A 17101-nucleotide genomic window follows, 5' to 3' on the forward strand; every position below is an offset into this window, starting at 1 on the left:
TTACTTTTTCTGGAAAGTAATGTGATAAAAGTAACTGAAAAGTAATGTAAGTTACTTTTTCTGGAAAGTAATGTGATGCATTACTTTAGAGTGACTTTTTCTAGTAAGTAATGTGATACATTACTTTAGAGTTATAAGTTACTTTTTCTGAAAAGTAATGTGATACATTACTTTTGAGTAACTTTTTCTTTAATGTAATGTGATACGTTACTTTTGAGTAACTTTTTCTTTTAAATAATGTGATACGTTACTTTTGAGTAACTTTATCTGGAAAGTAATGTGATACGTTACTTTTGAGTAACTTTTTCTGGAAAGTAATGTGATAAAAGTAACTGAAAAGTAATGCAAGTTACTTCTTTGAAAAGTAATGTGATACATTACTTTTGAGTTACTTTTAAGTTACTTTTTCTGAAAAGTAATGTGATACATTACTTTTGAGTTACTTTTTTTGGAAAGGAATGCAATATGCTACTTTTGAGTAACTTTTTCTGGAAAGTAATGTGATGCGTTACTTTTGAGTTACTTTTTTGGAAAGCAATGCGATATGTTACTTTTGAATAACTTTTTCTGAAAAGTAATGTGATAAAAGTAACTGAAAAGTAATGTAAGTTACTTTTTCTGGAAAGTAATGTGATAAAAGTAACTGAAAAGTAATGTAAGTTACTTTTTCTGGAAAGTAATGTGATGCATTACTTTAGAGTGACTTTTCTAGTAAGTAATGTGATACATTACTTTAGAGTTATAAGTTACTTTTTCTGAAAAGTAATGTGATACATTACTTTAGAGTTACTTTTAAGTTACTTTTTTGGAAAGCAATGCGATATGTTACTTTTGAATAACTTTTTCTGAAAAGTAATGTGATAAAAGTAACTGAAAAGTAATGTAAGTTACTTTTTCTGGAAAGTAATGTGATGCATTACTTTAGAGTGACTTTTTCTAGTAAGTAATGTGATACATTACTTTAGTGTTATAAGTTACTTTTTCTGAAAAGTAATGTGATACCTTACTTTTGAGTAACTTTTTCTTTAAAGTAATGTGATACGTTACTTTTGAGTAACTTTTTCTTTAAAGTAATGTGATACGTTACTTTTGAGTAACTTTATCTGGAAAGTAATATGATACGTTGCTTTTGAGTAACTTTTTTTGGAAAGTAATGTGATAAAAGTAACTGAAAAGTAATGCAAGTTACTTTTTTGAAAAGTAATGTGATACATTACTTTTGAGTTACTTTTAAGTTACTTTTTCTGAAAAGTAATGTGATACATTACTTTTGAGTTACTTTTTTTGGAAAGCAAAGCAATGTGCTACTTTTGAGTAACTTTTTCTAGAAAGTAATGTGATACGTTACTTTAGAGTTACTTTTAAGTTACTTTTTCTGGAAAGTATTGTGATACGTTACTTTTGAGTTACTTTTTCTGGAAAGTAATGTGATACGTTACTTTTCAGTTTCTTTTTTCTGGAAAGTAATGTGATACATTATTTTTGAGTTACTATTTTGGAAAGCAATGCGATATGTTACTTTTGAATAACTTTTTATGAAAAGTAATGTGATAAAAGTAACTGAAAAGTAATGTAAGTTACTTTTTCTGAAAAGTAATGTGATACATTACTTTAGAGTTACTTTTAAGTTACTTTTTCTGGAAAGTATTGTGATTCGTTACTTTTGAGTTACTTTTTTGGAAAGTAATGTGATAGATTACTTTAGAGTTACTTTTAAGTTACTTTTTCTGGAAAGTAATGTGATAGAAAGACAGCATCTGGATCCTCACATTTGTTTTCCCTCATTACACTTTTGCATATACCATTATCGTGATAACGACAGTTTTGTTATATTTGTGCAACTGTAATTTTCTTTAATAGGTAATCTCTGTTGAGCTACACTGAAAAAAAGTTGAGGTTTTGTCATAGTGGAAACATTTGTTTGCAAAAAAAGTGAGACTGTTGCTTTGTAGCTGACTATTAAAGTGAAATCCATCTCATAAATTTCTATGACTGCTGCAAAATGCACAAACAGTGACTCAGAGTGCCAATAAAAATAAATTTACACAATATATGTGGTAATTTAAAAGTATTAAATGTGTCCCATTAAAAATGTAAAAAAGTGTAGATTAAAAATATATAATAACTAAAAAAAATGCCTGATTTGTAGCTGACATATAAATAGAAGTGATTCTTACAAATGACTATGAATTTACTACAAAATACATAAACAGTGTCTTCAAGAGTGAAGAAAGATATAATTAAGAACACCTAACTCTGTATTAATTAAAAAAAGTAATGTCAAATAATAATGTTTATTTAATTAACAATAAAAGCTATTTTATTATTTAATTAAAAACACTTGATTTGTGGTTCTTCTAATAGTTTGTCTCTGAAAAAGTTGAGGTTTTGTCATAGTGGAAACATTTGTTTGCAAAAAGTAAGACTGCTGATTTGTAGCTGACATTTAGAGTGAAATCCATCTCATAAATTTCTATGAAACTGCTGCAAAATGTACAAACAGCGACTAGAAGTGCCAATAAAAATGAAATTACGCAATAAGTGTACTAATTAAAACAGTATTAAATGTCACTAAAAATGTTTCAAAATGTGTCTCTAATGTGTCATTAAAAATGCCTAAAAGTGTAGAGTAAAAATAAATAATAACTAAAAATAATGCCTGATTTGTAGCTGACATAAATAGAAATGATTCCCACAAATGACAATGAATTTACTACAAAAAACATACGTCTTGAAGAGCGAAGAAAGATTCATTTAAGAACACCTAACTCTGTATTTAAAAAAAGAAAATACATTTGTCAAATATTTAAAAACGTTTACTTAATTTATAATAAAAGCTTTAATTATCAACAAACAAATATAAGTCACTTGGTGGATCTTTTAATTGGTTCTCTCTGAAAAAGTTGATGGTTTTGTCAGTGGAAACATTTGTTTGCTATCAATCAATAAATGAATCAATCAATCAATCAATCAATCAATCAATCAATCAATCAATGAATAAATTAACGAAAAATGAAAGAATGAATGAATGAATGAATCAATCAATCAATCAATCAATCAATCACTCAATCAATCAAACAATCAATCAATCAATCAATCAATCAATCAATCAATCAACCAATCAATCAATCAATCAATCAACCAACCAACAAATAAATAAAATCAACCAATCCATCAATGAATGAATGAATGAATGAATCAATCAATGAATGAATGAATCAATCAATCAATCAATAAAATCAATCAATAAAATCAATCAATCAATCAACAAATGCTCACTGCTAATGATTTGTAGCTAACATTTAGAGTAAAATCCATCCCATAAATTTTTGTGAAACTGCAAAAAGTAAAATACAATATATACAATTTATATATAAACTGCATGCAGTTTTGTACATTAAAACACATTAGAGAATGTAAAACCATTAAACAAACTAACCTTTTATTATATTTATAATTTATGTGACATTTCCAGTGCTCAATACATGATAATATTAACAGTGAATATGGTCTGACAGCTAAAGGGAGTGATTTTCACCTCCAAATATTAAGACATTTTAATAGTCACTGAGTTGAAAACCCTATGTGAAGAATTAGAGACATGAAAATCCAATTAAAAGAGCTCTGGCTTTATTTTAATCTCTGTTCTACCCCATTGTGTGTGTGTGTGTGTGTGTGTGTGTGTGTGTGTGTGTGTGTGTGTGTGTGTGTGTGTGTGTGTGTGTGTGTGTGTGTGTGTGTGTGTGTGTGTGTGTGTGTGTGTGTTTTAATTCAGACCCTGAAATCAGAAAATGACAATCTTGTCAATTAACAACCTGCATGTAATTTGATTCAACACACACACACACGTGCCTCGGTTTCCTCTGTGTAGTCAGTTACTGATTTGACTCTCACAATTATTTCCGCATTATTGATGAAGTGTTCCTCTAAGCAGAAGTGTGTGTGTGTGTGTGTGTGTGTGTGTGATTGACAGGGAAAGCTTGACGCTCTGTGGGTTTGGCTCAGGAGAGGATATGATCGTGTGTCTGTGATGAGACCTCAGCCTGGAGAGAAGGTAAGAAACTCGACGGCATACAGTTGAGAAAATAACTAGAAATTATTACAAGATAATGAAAGTGTGTGTGTAATATCATTACCAAATAGCCAGAACAAATCTGGGGAAATATGTAATTGCACTGATCATGATTATTCGTTATTTTTGTTCATAAATATTATTATTTAATTGAATGTTAAAAATTAGACCAATAATAAAATGTAAAGTAGCTTAAAGTAAACTGGCATATATTGCTGCTCTAAGTCCTTGGGCCCTATCATACACCTGGCGCAATGTGGCGCAAGGCGTGGCGCAATAGTATTTTGGTAGTTTCAGGTTGGTGCAAGAGTGGTTTTGAGGCATTGCGCTACGCTGTTTAAATAGCAAATGCATTAGCGCTCATTTGTGCGCTCATAGGCGTTCTGGTCTAAAAAGGAAGGCGTTCTGAGGTGGACCACTGGCGCGTTGCTATTTTGAGAAACTATAATAGATTTTTCATTAGACCAAAACTAACCCGGTCTAAACTCCAGCGCAGAGTTGCGCCTCGCTTACACACTGCTTAATACACACAAGAGAGCAATAGGCAAATATCTTTACATATGAAAAAATGTAAATATTAAGGATATATATAGGATATAATAAGAATAGATATAGGATATAAATATAAAGGATTAAAATATTACAAAACATATTATTTTCTAGCCTACATAAATATGAAAAATCACTGCTTTCATGTCTTCTTCATCTCGAGAGGCTTTTTCAGTTCATTCATAACAATTTGCTTTTGTGTAATGTTATTATTATTAGCAGTATTATTTATTATATCCATATTTATATTTGTTTTATTAAAAACAAGCTTAGATTTGCCCACCTGTCAGGTTTTAGACCATATGGGGCACAGCATGTGTTTTAGGATATAACTCAGTATTTGGACCACACTTGGTCATCATTGTTCATTTATTCGTTTGCTGGAAATTAGAACTGAATTTAGAAATAGTTTTGAAACGAATATTTGCGCTTAACAAACACAATTAATTATTTATAGACTAATTGATGTCTGTGCGTAAAGGTTTCCCTATCCAAGAGCGAATTTGAAAGTAGATCCATTATCTCTCATTCTCATGCAGTAGATGCTCTGTTTAACAGTTTTCTGTTAATAAACTGTTAACTGTTTGCTTGTGAAATGCTCATTTTTTCCACTTAGACTTACTTTGCGTCATGTAAATAGCGAATGTGCTCTTGGCGCGATGCAGCTGGCTCTTAAAGGGAATGGGAGATGAGACTATAATTGGTTTATTCTCAAAACACACCTATAACTCATTAAGAAAATAAACTCAACACTTTTAGCCCATGCGCCACGGCGCAAAGCAGGTTTTCCCGTCCTTAAATTAGCAAAAACGCGTCCTGACACGCCCTGAAAGCGTTTGCGCCCTGCGTTTTGCGCTCTGCGCATGGACCATCAAAATAGAGCCCCTTAATTTTTCCTGAATTGTAAACTGATGTTAAAGGGCACCTATGATGAAAATCATCTTTTGTAAGCTGTTTGGACAGAACTGTTTGTCGGTATAGTGTGTCCACTGTCATATTAGAGTGAAAGAAACACAATAGGTCTCTTTTTAAAAATTTTCTAATGTTAAAATAGTATCCAAATGCCTCCCATTTTAAGACTGTAGTGGCAATTTTTCTTTAACGAGGCTCTCTCGGTTTATTCTTTGCAAAGAAGGTCACAATCATACAGCAACAACAGTTTCTGCAGAGTGAGACACCGAAAACAGAGTGTGCTCTCTCTTATATTTGGTTTCTCCCTTGTACTGCATACGAGGTCACTTCTAATCAGGCTATACCATGTTTACATCAGGTGTTTCAACTGCTCTGACTCATGCCCCTTACAAAACAAGGAGACAAACAACATTACACAATAGAGCTATAGGATGAAAAACAAACAACAGAGTAGTCACAATTGTAAAATTAAGTACTAATGAAAAAAAGTAATGAAAAAAAGAATACACCGAATTATTAAGTTCTTGAATTTCATAAGTATGAAAACATGTTTGAAATATTTTTAGTTGAAATATTCACAGCTGAGGCAGTGGCGCAGTAGGTAGTGCTGACGCCTCACAGCAAGAAGGTCGCTGGTTCAAACTTCGGCTCAGTTGGCGTTTCTGTGTGGAGTTTGCATGTTCTCCCTGCCTTCACATGGGTTTCCTCCGAGTGCTCCGGTTTCCCCCACAGTCCAAAGACATGCGGTACAGGTGAATTGGGCAGGCTAAATTATCTGTAGTGTATGAGTGTGTAGATGTTTCCCAGAGATGGGTTGCGGCTGGAAGGGTATACGCTGTGTAAAAACTTACTGGATAAGTTGGCGGTTCATTCTGCTGTGGCGACCCCGGATTAATAAAGGGACTAAGCCGACAAGAAAATGAATGAATGAATGAATATTCACAGCTTAATTAAACAGCTATGTTAAATTTCAGGACCTTGAAATACAAACCCTGGAATTCAAGTCATTAAAATGCAAGAACTTGTTAATTCGGTGTATTCTTTTTTTCAGTTTGAGCTATTCAACAAGCTTTTTAATTCAATACTTTCGGCACTGATTTTGTTCCATAGTCTATCAAAGTGTTTCTGCAAACTGTTTATATTAAGTGTGATTATAAATGAATACACTTTGACCATTAGAAGCTGGTTATATTCACACATTGCTGCCACACGACTGTGTTTAAACCCCTAAAAGTGATTTTTGCATAATAGCTCCCCTTTAAGTTCAAGAAAAATGCCATTAAACAGGACTACAGACATCTGTTTCTATCTCCATATAAGGTAAAAGAAAGCCGTTTTCTGGATTCCTGTAGAATCAGGCAGATTGTGACAGGCAGATGAAAAGCATTGTGTGGTACAGTGAAGATGAAAGAAGGCCAGCTGTGAGCAATAAGTGCCGCCAGTAGCAGTGAATGGAGCGCTCTCTGCTTAAAGCATTATACACCTCCCATCAGAGAGAGCTGGTAAACGGAGGAATGCTGGACACTAATCTGACAGCCTTCACACTTGGAGCGGTCAGACTGCCTTCAATCCTCACAGGCAAACGTAAAAGCTTCTGCTGACTCATTAAACTGTTTTGAACAAGACAACACGAAACTGTACTGAAACCATCTCACGAATGCTGTGTTTGTAAATCGCAGCCATAATGTGGGACTCTTTTAAAGAGGTTAAAAGAAAGCTGACTTTCCTTCATCTTTTAAAGGGGACCTATTATGCAAAAATCGGGTTTATACAGGGTTTAAACACAGTTGTTTGGAAACAGTGTGTGAATATAATCAGCGTCTAATGGTGAACATTTATTAGTTTATCTTTTATAATCGCACTTGATCAACACTTTGATTGACATTCTCCCTTTGTACGAGTCATCAGAGGGGGAAAGCCCCGCCCACTAGTGACCATCTCTTCCTCATTAGCATAAACAACTCTGAGTGAGAAGCAGCCGTCCGCCATTAGAGTTTGCAGTCTAGCTACTTATTGCTATACAATAGGATATATGTGAATGCATTAGATTAGTCAGTACCAAAACCAAAACTAGAGCTAATTTAATATTATAACCTAAAATCACTATGCGAAAGTACAATTTTAACAACAAGAAAAATTCATTAGAGTCATAAATTACATTTAGTTCAAATTTTGTAGTTTGCATCATCTGGTTTGAATTTAAATGCATTATATTTCCTAATGCAAACCGGTACCGGTCTTTTATTTTGAAAAATCTTTTATTTTGAAAAATGACTATTTTCTCATTTAAATCTTAGTCACTTGAGCGCCCAAATTTAAGCCACAAGCAGCAAAATGAGTAAGAAACAGACGTCTTTGGAAAGTTTCTTTGCTTAGGGGAAAAAGGACCCATGAACTGCCAAGGAATGGGTCCACATTGTCAACAAATCAGGTGAATCCAGCATGCTGTGCAAAAAGAAATTCAACTGCTGTAGATCGCAAATGACGGTGGCCGGTTCGCATATCGCATCTTTTCTAGAGTTAGCGCAAGTTCATTATTTCTAATGGATGCGCGTGCCTTCCAGATGCACCCAGTTGAACGAATTCTGTGAGCACACCATGAGTCACGTGACCAGAACTAAAGAATCAGCTTCATCTTGTATGGAATATGCACATTTCGGTAGACTAATTATCCCAGGCAGACACAGAACACCCAAACACTGCAGTGCTTTGTAATTTTCTCTGTAAATAAAACTTGTATTAGAATTGCAGCAATGTTTTGTTAGCTTGTCATCCTCTGGTCCGCGGTATAATTGTCAATCGTTTACCGGTCTGCAATGATAAAAAGGTTGGGGACCACTGTGTTAGATGATCACACTTTTATAGTGATGACTGTTTAATAAAATCATTTTTAAATGCCTTAAAATACACTAAGCAACATTTGAAATGGATCAAAATGTTTTTTTAAATTGTACACTTCATGGAATAATTTGTCACAACTACAACTACTGAAGCTTAATAAACTCAAAATATCTTTGCAGCTGGTTGCTTAAAAACGTTAAGTTAACTCAACTTTTTTAATTTTTTTACAGTGAAGAAAATTGACTATACATTGATTTATGTTTATATAAAGTGTTTAGCAATGCACATTACCAACCAAATGATATATTTATTGTTTGTAGAACATGATTTTTACTTAATTTTCCAATGCTTGTTGTCATAAAAGAAAAAATCTGTATATTTTGACTGGTAACACTTGTCATAAATCTGTCATAAACATGACTGTCATGAGGCTTTATAATTGTACATACAATTGAAGTCAGAATTATTCGTCCCCTGTTTATTTTTCCCCCCATTTTCTGTCTAACGGAGAGCAGAAAATTTCAACACATTTCTAAACATAATAGTTTTAATAACTGATTTCTAATAACTGATTTATTTTATCTTTGTCATGATGACAGGAAATAATATTTAAGTAGATATTTTTCAAGACACTTCTATACAACTAAAAGTGACAATTAAAGGCTTAACTAGGTGTAAATTGCTTCTTTGTCCTCATTTGTAAGTCGCTTTGGATAAAAGCGTCTGCTAAATGACTAAATGTAAATGTTAATTAGGTTAACTAGGCAGGTTAGGGCAATTAGGCAAATCATTGTATAGTAATGGTTTGTTCTATGTCTGAAAAAAATATAGCTTAAAGGAGCTAATAATATTGACTTTAAAATGTTTATTAAAAAAATAACAACTGCTTTTGTCTTAGCCCAAATAAAGCAAATAAGACTTTCTCCAGAAGAAAAAATATTATCAGACATACTGTGAAAATTTTCCTGCTCTGTTAAACATCATTTGGGAAATATTTAAAACGGAAAAATAAGGCTGATAATTCTGACTTCAACTGTAAACATGAATATTTTTCTTGAACAAACTGTATTTGCTATTAAAGTGTCTCAAAGTCTGTCAAATCATTTTATAACAGCATCATTAATATTTAATGACATTTTAACCACAAGTTCAGCTTCCACTGTAGGAAATAGGAAAAATATTAATGACACTTATAAAATCCACGACATATTTAACATGAGGATCATGTTTATGACAGATTTATGACAATTCTTGTTGTCTTATTAATGTCAAGTTGTCATGACAAAGACTATAACAGGTTGTGATGTATTTGTTTGTGTCAAGTTACATAACAAACACTGTCATCTTTGCATTTAAAATTTCAACTGAATGTCAATTTGAAATAATTGACAGACACTGAAATAGTTAAAGAATGATTATTCTTAACATTAAAACCATTTATAGCTTTGTAAAAAATATGCTGCAATTTTTTTCAGGATTGAAAGAACAGCATTTATATGAACCATAACCCTTGACTAACAATATAGACTTTTTAACTTAAAGAAACACACTTAATAAAACAAACATGCCAACTGCAAAACCACATTAAGCTTTAATTTAAACTGCTGTTTATTTCACTCTGTAGGGTCGCTGTATGAAATTGACCCGTGTGAAATCCTGCCCGCCTCCTCGATACCCGCACTACAACAACCCGTCCAGCCCCATCTACAGCCTGCCCCACAGCAGATGCCCTCCTGTACCACAGGGTACACTCCCGCCCACTCCACGCTGCTCCGCCTACTCTCCAAACTCGATCCTGCCTCCTCTTCCATTGACTCCACCCCCAGACTCCATAACCCCGCCTCCTTACACTCCTCCTCCAACCAGAGCTCTTCCACCTGCCTGTCTGAGCATCAGTGTGACTCTGCCTCCACCCTCATCGCCTTTGTCTCAGCCCCCTGATGAGGGTCCACACGCAAGAGCTCCGCCCCCTTCCCGCCCACCGCCACGGCCAGGTCCCGATGAACCACACTACTACCAGGACTGAGTAGAGATTTGCACAATAAAAGCTGCTGCCGGCGAAATCTAAAGCGACATTGTCCAGCCATTAGAAAGTTGCAATTGTTACTGTTGATAATGGCTGCCGATGGGATTGTGACTGTGTTATTGCACATTTGATTCTGATTGGTCGAGAAACATTTTAAGGTGTTTATTTCCTTAAATCGCATGTCTAAGACGTTTCTTTTGTAGGTTTGTTGACTTTAATATCACCTTGCCTTTCTCTTTAAAGCGTTTGGAGGTTTTAGATTAGCTCCGTCCACACTATAATAATAACGTGAAGGAAAATTTTGTTTGAGATTGAAATACACTACCTGACAAAAGTCTTGTCGTTGATTCCAGATGTAAGAGCAACAAATAATAACTTGACTTCTAGTTGTTTATTTGGAAAAGTGGCAGTGGACTGCATCCCAATCACAAATACTGCAGAAGACCTACTGGAACCCGCATGGAGCCAAGATTCTCACAGAAATCAGTCAAGTTTGGTGAAGGAAAAATCATGGTTTGGGGTTACATTCAGTATGGGGGTGTGCGAGAGATCTGCAACATCAACAGCCTGAGGTATCAAGACACTTGTGCTGCCCATTACATTACAAACCACAGGAGATTCTCCAGCAGGATAGCGCTCCTCATACTTCAGCCTCCACATCAAAGATCCTAAAAGCAAAGAAGGTGAAGGTGCTCCAGGATTGGCCAGCCCAGTCACCAGACATGAACATTATTGAGCATATCTAGGGTTAGATGAAGGAGGAGGCATTGAAGATGAACCCAAAGAATCTTGATGAATTCTGGGAGTCCTGCAGGAACACTTTCTTTGCCATTCCAGACTTTATTAATCAGTGGTTTGAGTCATGTCAGAGATGTGTGGATGCAGTCCTCCAAGCTCATGATGGAGTCAGACACAATATTCATTCTGTCTCCACTGCAGCAGGACTTTATATTCTATACTGGACATTATTTCTGTTCAGTGATGAGACTTCTGTCTAAGCAAAGTCAGACTTTACTGTCCTGATAAAATCATTATTAATCAAGGCATGATCATATTTGATTTTGGTAAAATAAGTGTCTAGAGGCATTTGCCTTTCATATAAACCACTTCTGATACCAAATGCTCAACTAGAAGTCACATTATTATTTGTTGTTCCTAAAACTTGGATAAGCGACAAGACTTTTGTAACAGTAAGAATGATTAATCAATCCATATGATACAGTCCCTTAAAGTCACGTCTCGCTTTCAGTTTCAAGGCAGCACGTTTCTCACTCACACACAAACGTACCGCGCAAAAGCCCAAGTGAACCGCGCTCTTCCAACCGGGCCAGGGCCAGCCAAGTGAACCGTGTCTGAGCCCAATTCAGAGCACACACTTCTCAAACGATCCGGGAAATACGGATAGCATAGTGTGAGTAGGCCCTTAAAGTCACAGACTGCAAAACTGACGCACACTAACACTGTAAAACCCAGCTGTCAACGTTATCAAATAAAATGAGTGTATAGTCAACTCAAAATTGACAAAGTTAAGTCTACTCATTTGAAAAAAAAATTAAATCAGTGTTGAAGGTAATGTTAATTTAATACCTCATTACTGCAACTTAAATGGAGTAAGTTCACAGTACTCAAATAGATTAGTTTAACAGTTTGAGTTGCCTTAACTTATTGGTAGGCCCACACGGAATCTGCGCGCGCAGAATTCCGCAGATTTTCTGCAGAATTCCGCAGATTTCTGCAAGTTATTAGCCCATTATTAATTCTGTTTATTTACTTGAGTAAATGTGTAAATCTGAATTTATTCAGTTTTTATTCAGTAATTTATTAATTTTTATTTAATATATTAAGGTTTTAGTTATGATACTCCGTTGGATACTCCCAAAATAATTCCTCCCAAAAGAAATCCACAGATTTTTACCAAAATTCTCCGCAGAAATAGCAAAAAAACATCCGCAGATTCCGTCTGGCCCTGCTTATTGGGTTTTCAGCACTTAGTTTGAGTTCTCTTCATTTATTTGGTGTTATGGTGCTTAAATTGCTTTGTTTAGTCAAATGGATTAAGTTTACAGTACTCATTAGGATTAGCTTTTGAACTTAAATGGTTCGTTGCAATCGGTTTCCTGCACTGTAAAAAGTGATTAGTTACTTAAAGCGAGTAAACCAATTGCCTTAAAAGCAACAAGTTGACTTTACAAACATAAAGTACAGTTGAAGTCAGAATTATTAGCCACCCTGAATTATTAGCCCCCCTGTTAATGTTTTCACCTTCATTTTTGTTTAACGGAGAGCAGATTTTGTTCAACACATTTCTAATCATATTAGTTTTAATAACTCATTTCTAATAACTGATTTATTTTATCTGTGCCATGATGACAGTAAATAATATTTGACTAAATATTTTTAAAGCCACTTCTATACAGCTTAAAGTGACATTTACAGACTTAACTAGGTTAATTAGGTTAACTAGGCAGGTTAAGGTAATTAGGCAAGTTATTGTATAACGATGGTTTGTTCTGTTGACTGTCGAAAAAAATATAGCTTAAAGGGGGCTAATAATTTTGACCTTAAAATAGTTTTAAAAAAATTAAAAGCTGATTTCATTCTAGCTAAAATAAAACAAATAAGACTTTCTCCATAAGAAAAAATATTATCAGACATACTGTGAATATTTCCTTGCCCTGATGAACATCATTTGGTAAATATTTACAAAAGAGGGGGTGGGGGTGGGGGGGGGGGGGGGTAATAATTCTGACTTTAACTGTAAGTAAACCGGTTGTACCTTGTAACTGCTTAGTAGAATTTTAATAATTATGCTTAATGTACTCACTTTTTTTAAAAGTCAATTAATCGCTTTTTACAGTGTCAGACTATTTTAGCACGTCTCTTTAATAACTAATTACTGCAGTTATTACAATAATACACACTTGGTGCTTTGTTAAGCCTATAAAATCTACAATTATAGCCCGTATTGAATTTAGAAGACACCCTGGAGTCTGAAAGAGCAGGTTTATTTTAGTTACTGTCATTTTGCTAGATACAGAAAAGCTGGAAAAAAAAGACCCAAATATAATAAATGTGTTTTAAAATAAGTGATTAGTTGACATTTATTAAAAAAAGTGAGTTAAATTTGCATAATAATAAAAATGACAAGAACTACAAGAGCAAATCCAAGCTACTACGGGTTTGCTTACAATATTTTTGTGAAGTAAACTTGTTTCTTTTAAGGCAATCGCTTTACTCGCTTTAAGTAGCTAACCACTTTTTACAGGGTAAATGGTATGAGTTACCTTAACTTTTTGGGTTTTACAGCGTACGATAAACAATGCAAAGATTTTTATTTTTGACCTCACAAAATCATTTTCACAGAAAGCAAACATATGAACGCCTGGCTACTACATATACATCAACATTGAGTGACGGTGACATAATCAGAGTAGATGATAATGGACTGTAAAATTCTTGAGTTAATTATTGCACTAATGTGTGTTTATGTTTGACTGTTATTCCTAAAAGCCATATTCTAATGTCTACTGGCTTTACTGCTTGTCCTAAATGACTTTGTAAATTATGTTTTATTAGCATCTTAATTAGCTTTGCAGGAGGGATTGAACGAGAGGCATCAGTATTAATGATCCTGTGGTACTTGAGTATATAGTTCAGGTTCAGTTTTAAAGGGATAGTTCACCCAAAATTGAAAATGTACTCACTTTTAACTCGCTCAAGTGGCTCCAAATCTTCAAGTTTCCTTTTTTCTGTCAAACACTAAAGAAGATATTTTGAAGAATGTTAGAAACTTGTAAACACCCTCTTACATAGTAGGAACAACAAATACGATGGGAGCCAATGCCTACCAGCTTCCAACATTTTTCAATATAGTGTCCATCTATTAGCCCAATGACGAAACTAGCAGCGTGGTCGAAGGTTAAATGCATGTTCGCCTTTTCTAGTGCTTCTGAAAAGAATTGTGTTATTTATTAGAATTTTTTATATTCGCTTTTTTAGCTCAGAATTTAAGTGATCCTAAAGTTTAGACTGTATTTCTAACTGTAAGAACGAATCACGTTCATCATTTATGACTTAATTTGAAGTATTGATTTATATCTGTTCCCTTAAGGCCCGTGCACACTAAAGCCTGGTTTATACTTCTGCGTCAAGTGACAAGCGTAACCATGGGTGCAGGCAACGCGTGTAGCTGTGCGTTTATACTTCTGCACGCTGTCTCTGTTGGTCTGCATTAACACTTCTGAAACGCTAGTTGGCAGTGAGGTGTAAATGTTCCTCTGTGTCGAGTTTCTTCGCTGCTGTTTTGCTTTTCCTGAACACTTCCTGGATGTACAAGTGGCTCAAACTCGCTCATTTTGAGGCAGGAATCGATGGACTTGCAACAACTTTAACTATGAGGTAAACAGAAAACAAAACTTTCCATCCGGAGCTCCTTCACGGGACTCCACACTTGTAAACAATCGCTCCGTTGGTTCCGCACCCAGCTCGTGCCATTCGCGCAGCTCTCGGCTCCGCCCAGACTCGTCAACACTACCAAGACGACCAATCACAGAGCTTGCGCTACGCGTCGTTGCGACGTGTAGTTACATTTTTTGAGAGGTGCACGTCAGTGACGCCGACGGCCACGTCGAAGGGCTATGCGTCAACGCCGTAGCAAACGCGTGCGTTTGACGCAGAAGTATAAATCAGCCTTGAGACATTTTTTGCGTGCTTTTTTCATCAATGTTTAATGCCTCGAGACTAAATAAAGAGCGTCAATGTGATCGTGCACACCAACGTGCAAAACGCCAGCCGCAAAAGCGTCCTTTAAAAAAAAAAACGACTCATGCTCGTTTTTTTGTTTTAACGTGGCGCGTCAAAACCTTCTCCACCAATCAGATCAGCACTTTTGCTCACGTGCACGGAGCTGCTGAAGTTACAGTAAACAGCACTTGGAGGCGCTCAAGCGCAAAACTGTCAATGCGAGCGCACATTGAAGAAGATGCCCAGAGGCGATATAAACGTAGAGCTGCTTATTGCACTGGTGAACAATAATCATTTCTTCATCGCTAGAGCTGGAGCTGCTGCTTGAACCCTCCATGGTTGTTCGAGTCACCAGTAATTTTAACAACAAGCATGTGAACTTCCTCTCCTCCTCTTCTATTATGTTACAAGCGGGTGTCAGAAGTTTATAGTTGTGTAGAGCCATCTAACGTCAAGGAGTGATTTTGCATACTCTTCTGCTTGACGCCAGTGAAAATCGCTTGGGTTTAAATACGGAAAAACGTCTGGTAAAACGCTGACGATAAACGCAAAAAAAAAAAAAAGCATCTCGTGTGTATGAGCCTTTACTCTTCAGTTATATGTTTATTAGGGACCAAACGTTGCTCAGAGTTCCACACCCCGGGTTTGCGTGTCTTCTCACGGACAGTATGTAGACACTCTGAAATTAGTCAGAGGGTGCAGGGTTAACTAATATTCAAATAGGTTGGTTGCAAATGGCTCACTCATACCTAAAAGAACAGAAAACTCAGCCAAGCCCATGCACCTTGCTACTTTCAGTGATTAGATGATAAAAGATCTTCATGCTATCGCGCCAAAATCGCGCTTTGTATAGTCAAATTCGCCCATTAATAAAGTAACTATGTCGAATCATAAAGGTAGCGCAAACTCAGCTTAATCTACTGGATATAAAAATATTTCAGGAGATTTCAGAGTGAATCAAAACTTAACGTTGTATTTGTCAGGTAAAATTGTATTAAGCCAATTACATAATAAAACCATCAGAAAGCCAATTCAGAGATGAGACTGTAAAAATACATCCATTACTCAAAGATAAATCAAAGACTTGCATATCTGACCAGAGATGTACGTTGCAGTATAAGTCTCAGAGATGCTGAAACGGGGTGTCTTGGCCACAAGATCCCAATGATATTTGTTCACATTTCCTTTAAATACTCAACTCAGAACAAACAGCCATAAATTAAAGACAATAGAAGCATCACCGAGACCCTTGCCTGGTGAATATGAGGACTTAACCATCTCTAAGGAGGGGGAGCATCTGGCAAAGATCTTATCAAGGCCAAAAACCAAATCAACATATACAAGGGAAATATTACAGTGACAGTCAGACCACTTTACCAATCATACAGAGACATTTAAAATGATACCAAACATGAATATAGTGCTGCAAGATACACAATATTAAACCTTGAACATTTTATGTGAAAATGTGAATGTTCTGCTCTGATCAGAAGTTAACTTAGGGTGCTTTCACACCTGTGAAGCGATTCAGTTGTTCTGAAACGGAGATTACAAATGTTACATTGTTGCTCCTGGAGCGGTTCGCTTTCACACGGCAAAGTTTCTAATCGGACCAAAAGAGCTAAAACAAGTCACGTGTGAGTAAACTCTCCTCACATTGGTCAGAGTGTCAGGGTTTATATTGCAGAGTCCCGCTTATGCCGAGTTCAGACTGCATGATTTTCAAAGTAGTCGTGTCACAGATGTTTTCACACTGCATGACTGTCTGGGCTAGCGTTTCGTCGCTGCTTTGTTTACACTGCAAGATGGTTCGGCGACATGGACATTCACATTGCATGACTTTACTATAGGGAGAATCGCCGACAACTTCGTCCAAACTACGTCTCACAGCCAAAAACACGTCGTATATCTTTTGTTATTAACTACATAATGAGAAAGAAGCCTTTAATGGGGTAGAA

At 35.5% G+C, this 17101-nt stretch overlaps 1 protein-coding gene across 2 annotated transcripts in view; it reads left to right on the forward strand.

The window, feature by feature from the left end:
• The window catches only part of antxr1b (ANTXR cell adhesion molecule 1b), a 74681-nt gene extending 62361 nt beyond the window's left edge, over window positions 1-12320 (forward strand). For both annotated transcript variants that reach the window (XM_679053.9, XM_068224030.2), the window contains exons 17-18: window positions 3974-4054; window positions 9999-12320. In XM_679053.9, coding sequence (XP_684145.3) covers window positions 3974-4054; window positions 9999-10400 — 483 coding nt within the window. In that variant the 3' untranslated portion in view covers window positions 10401-12320. The remainder of the gene's footprint in view (window positions 1-3973; window positions 4055-9998) is intronic.
• Window positions 12321-17101: the final 4781 nt, after the last annotated feature.

Source organism: Danio rerio, chromosome 10, assembly GCF_049306965.1.
Source record: "Danio rerio strain Tuebingen ecotype United States chromosome 10, GRCz12tu, whole genome shotgun sequence".
NCBI lineage: Eukaryota > Metazoa > Chordata > Actinopteri > Cypriniformes > Danionidae > Danio > Danio rerio.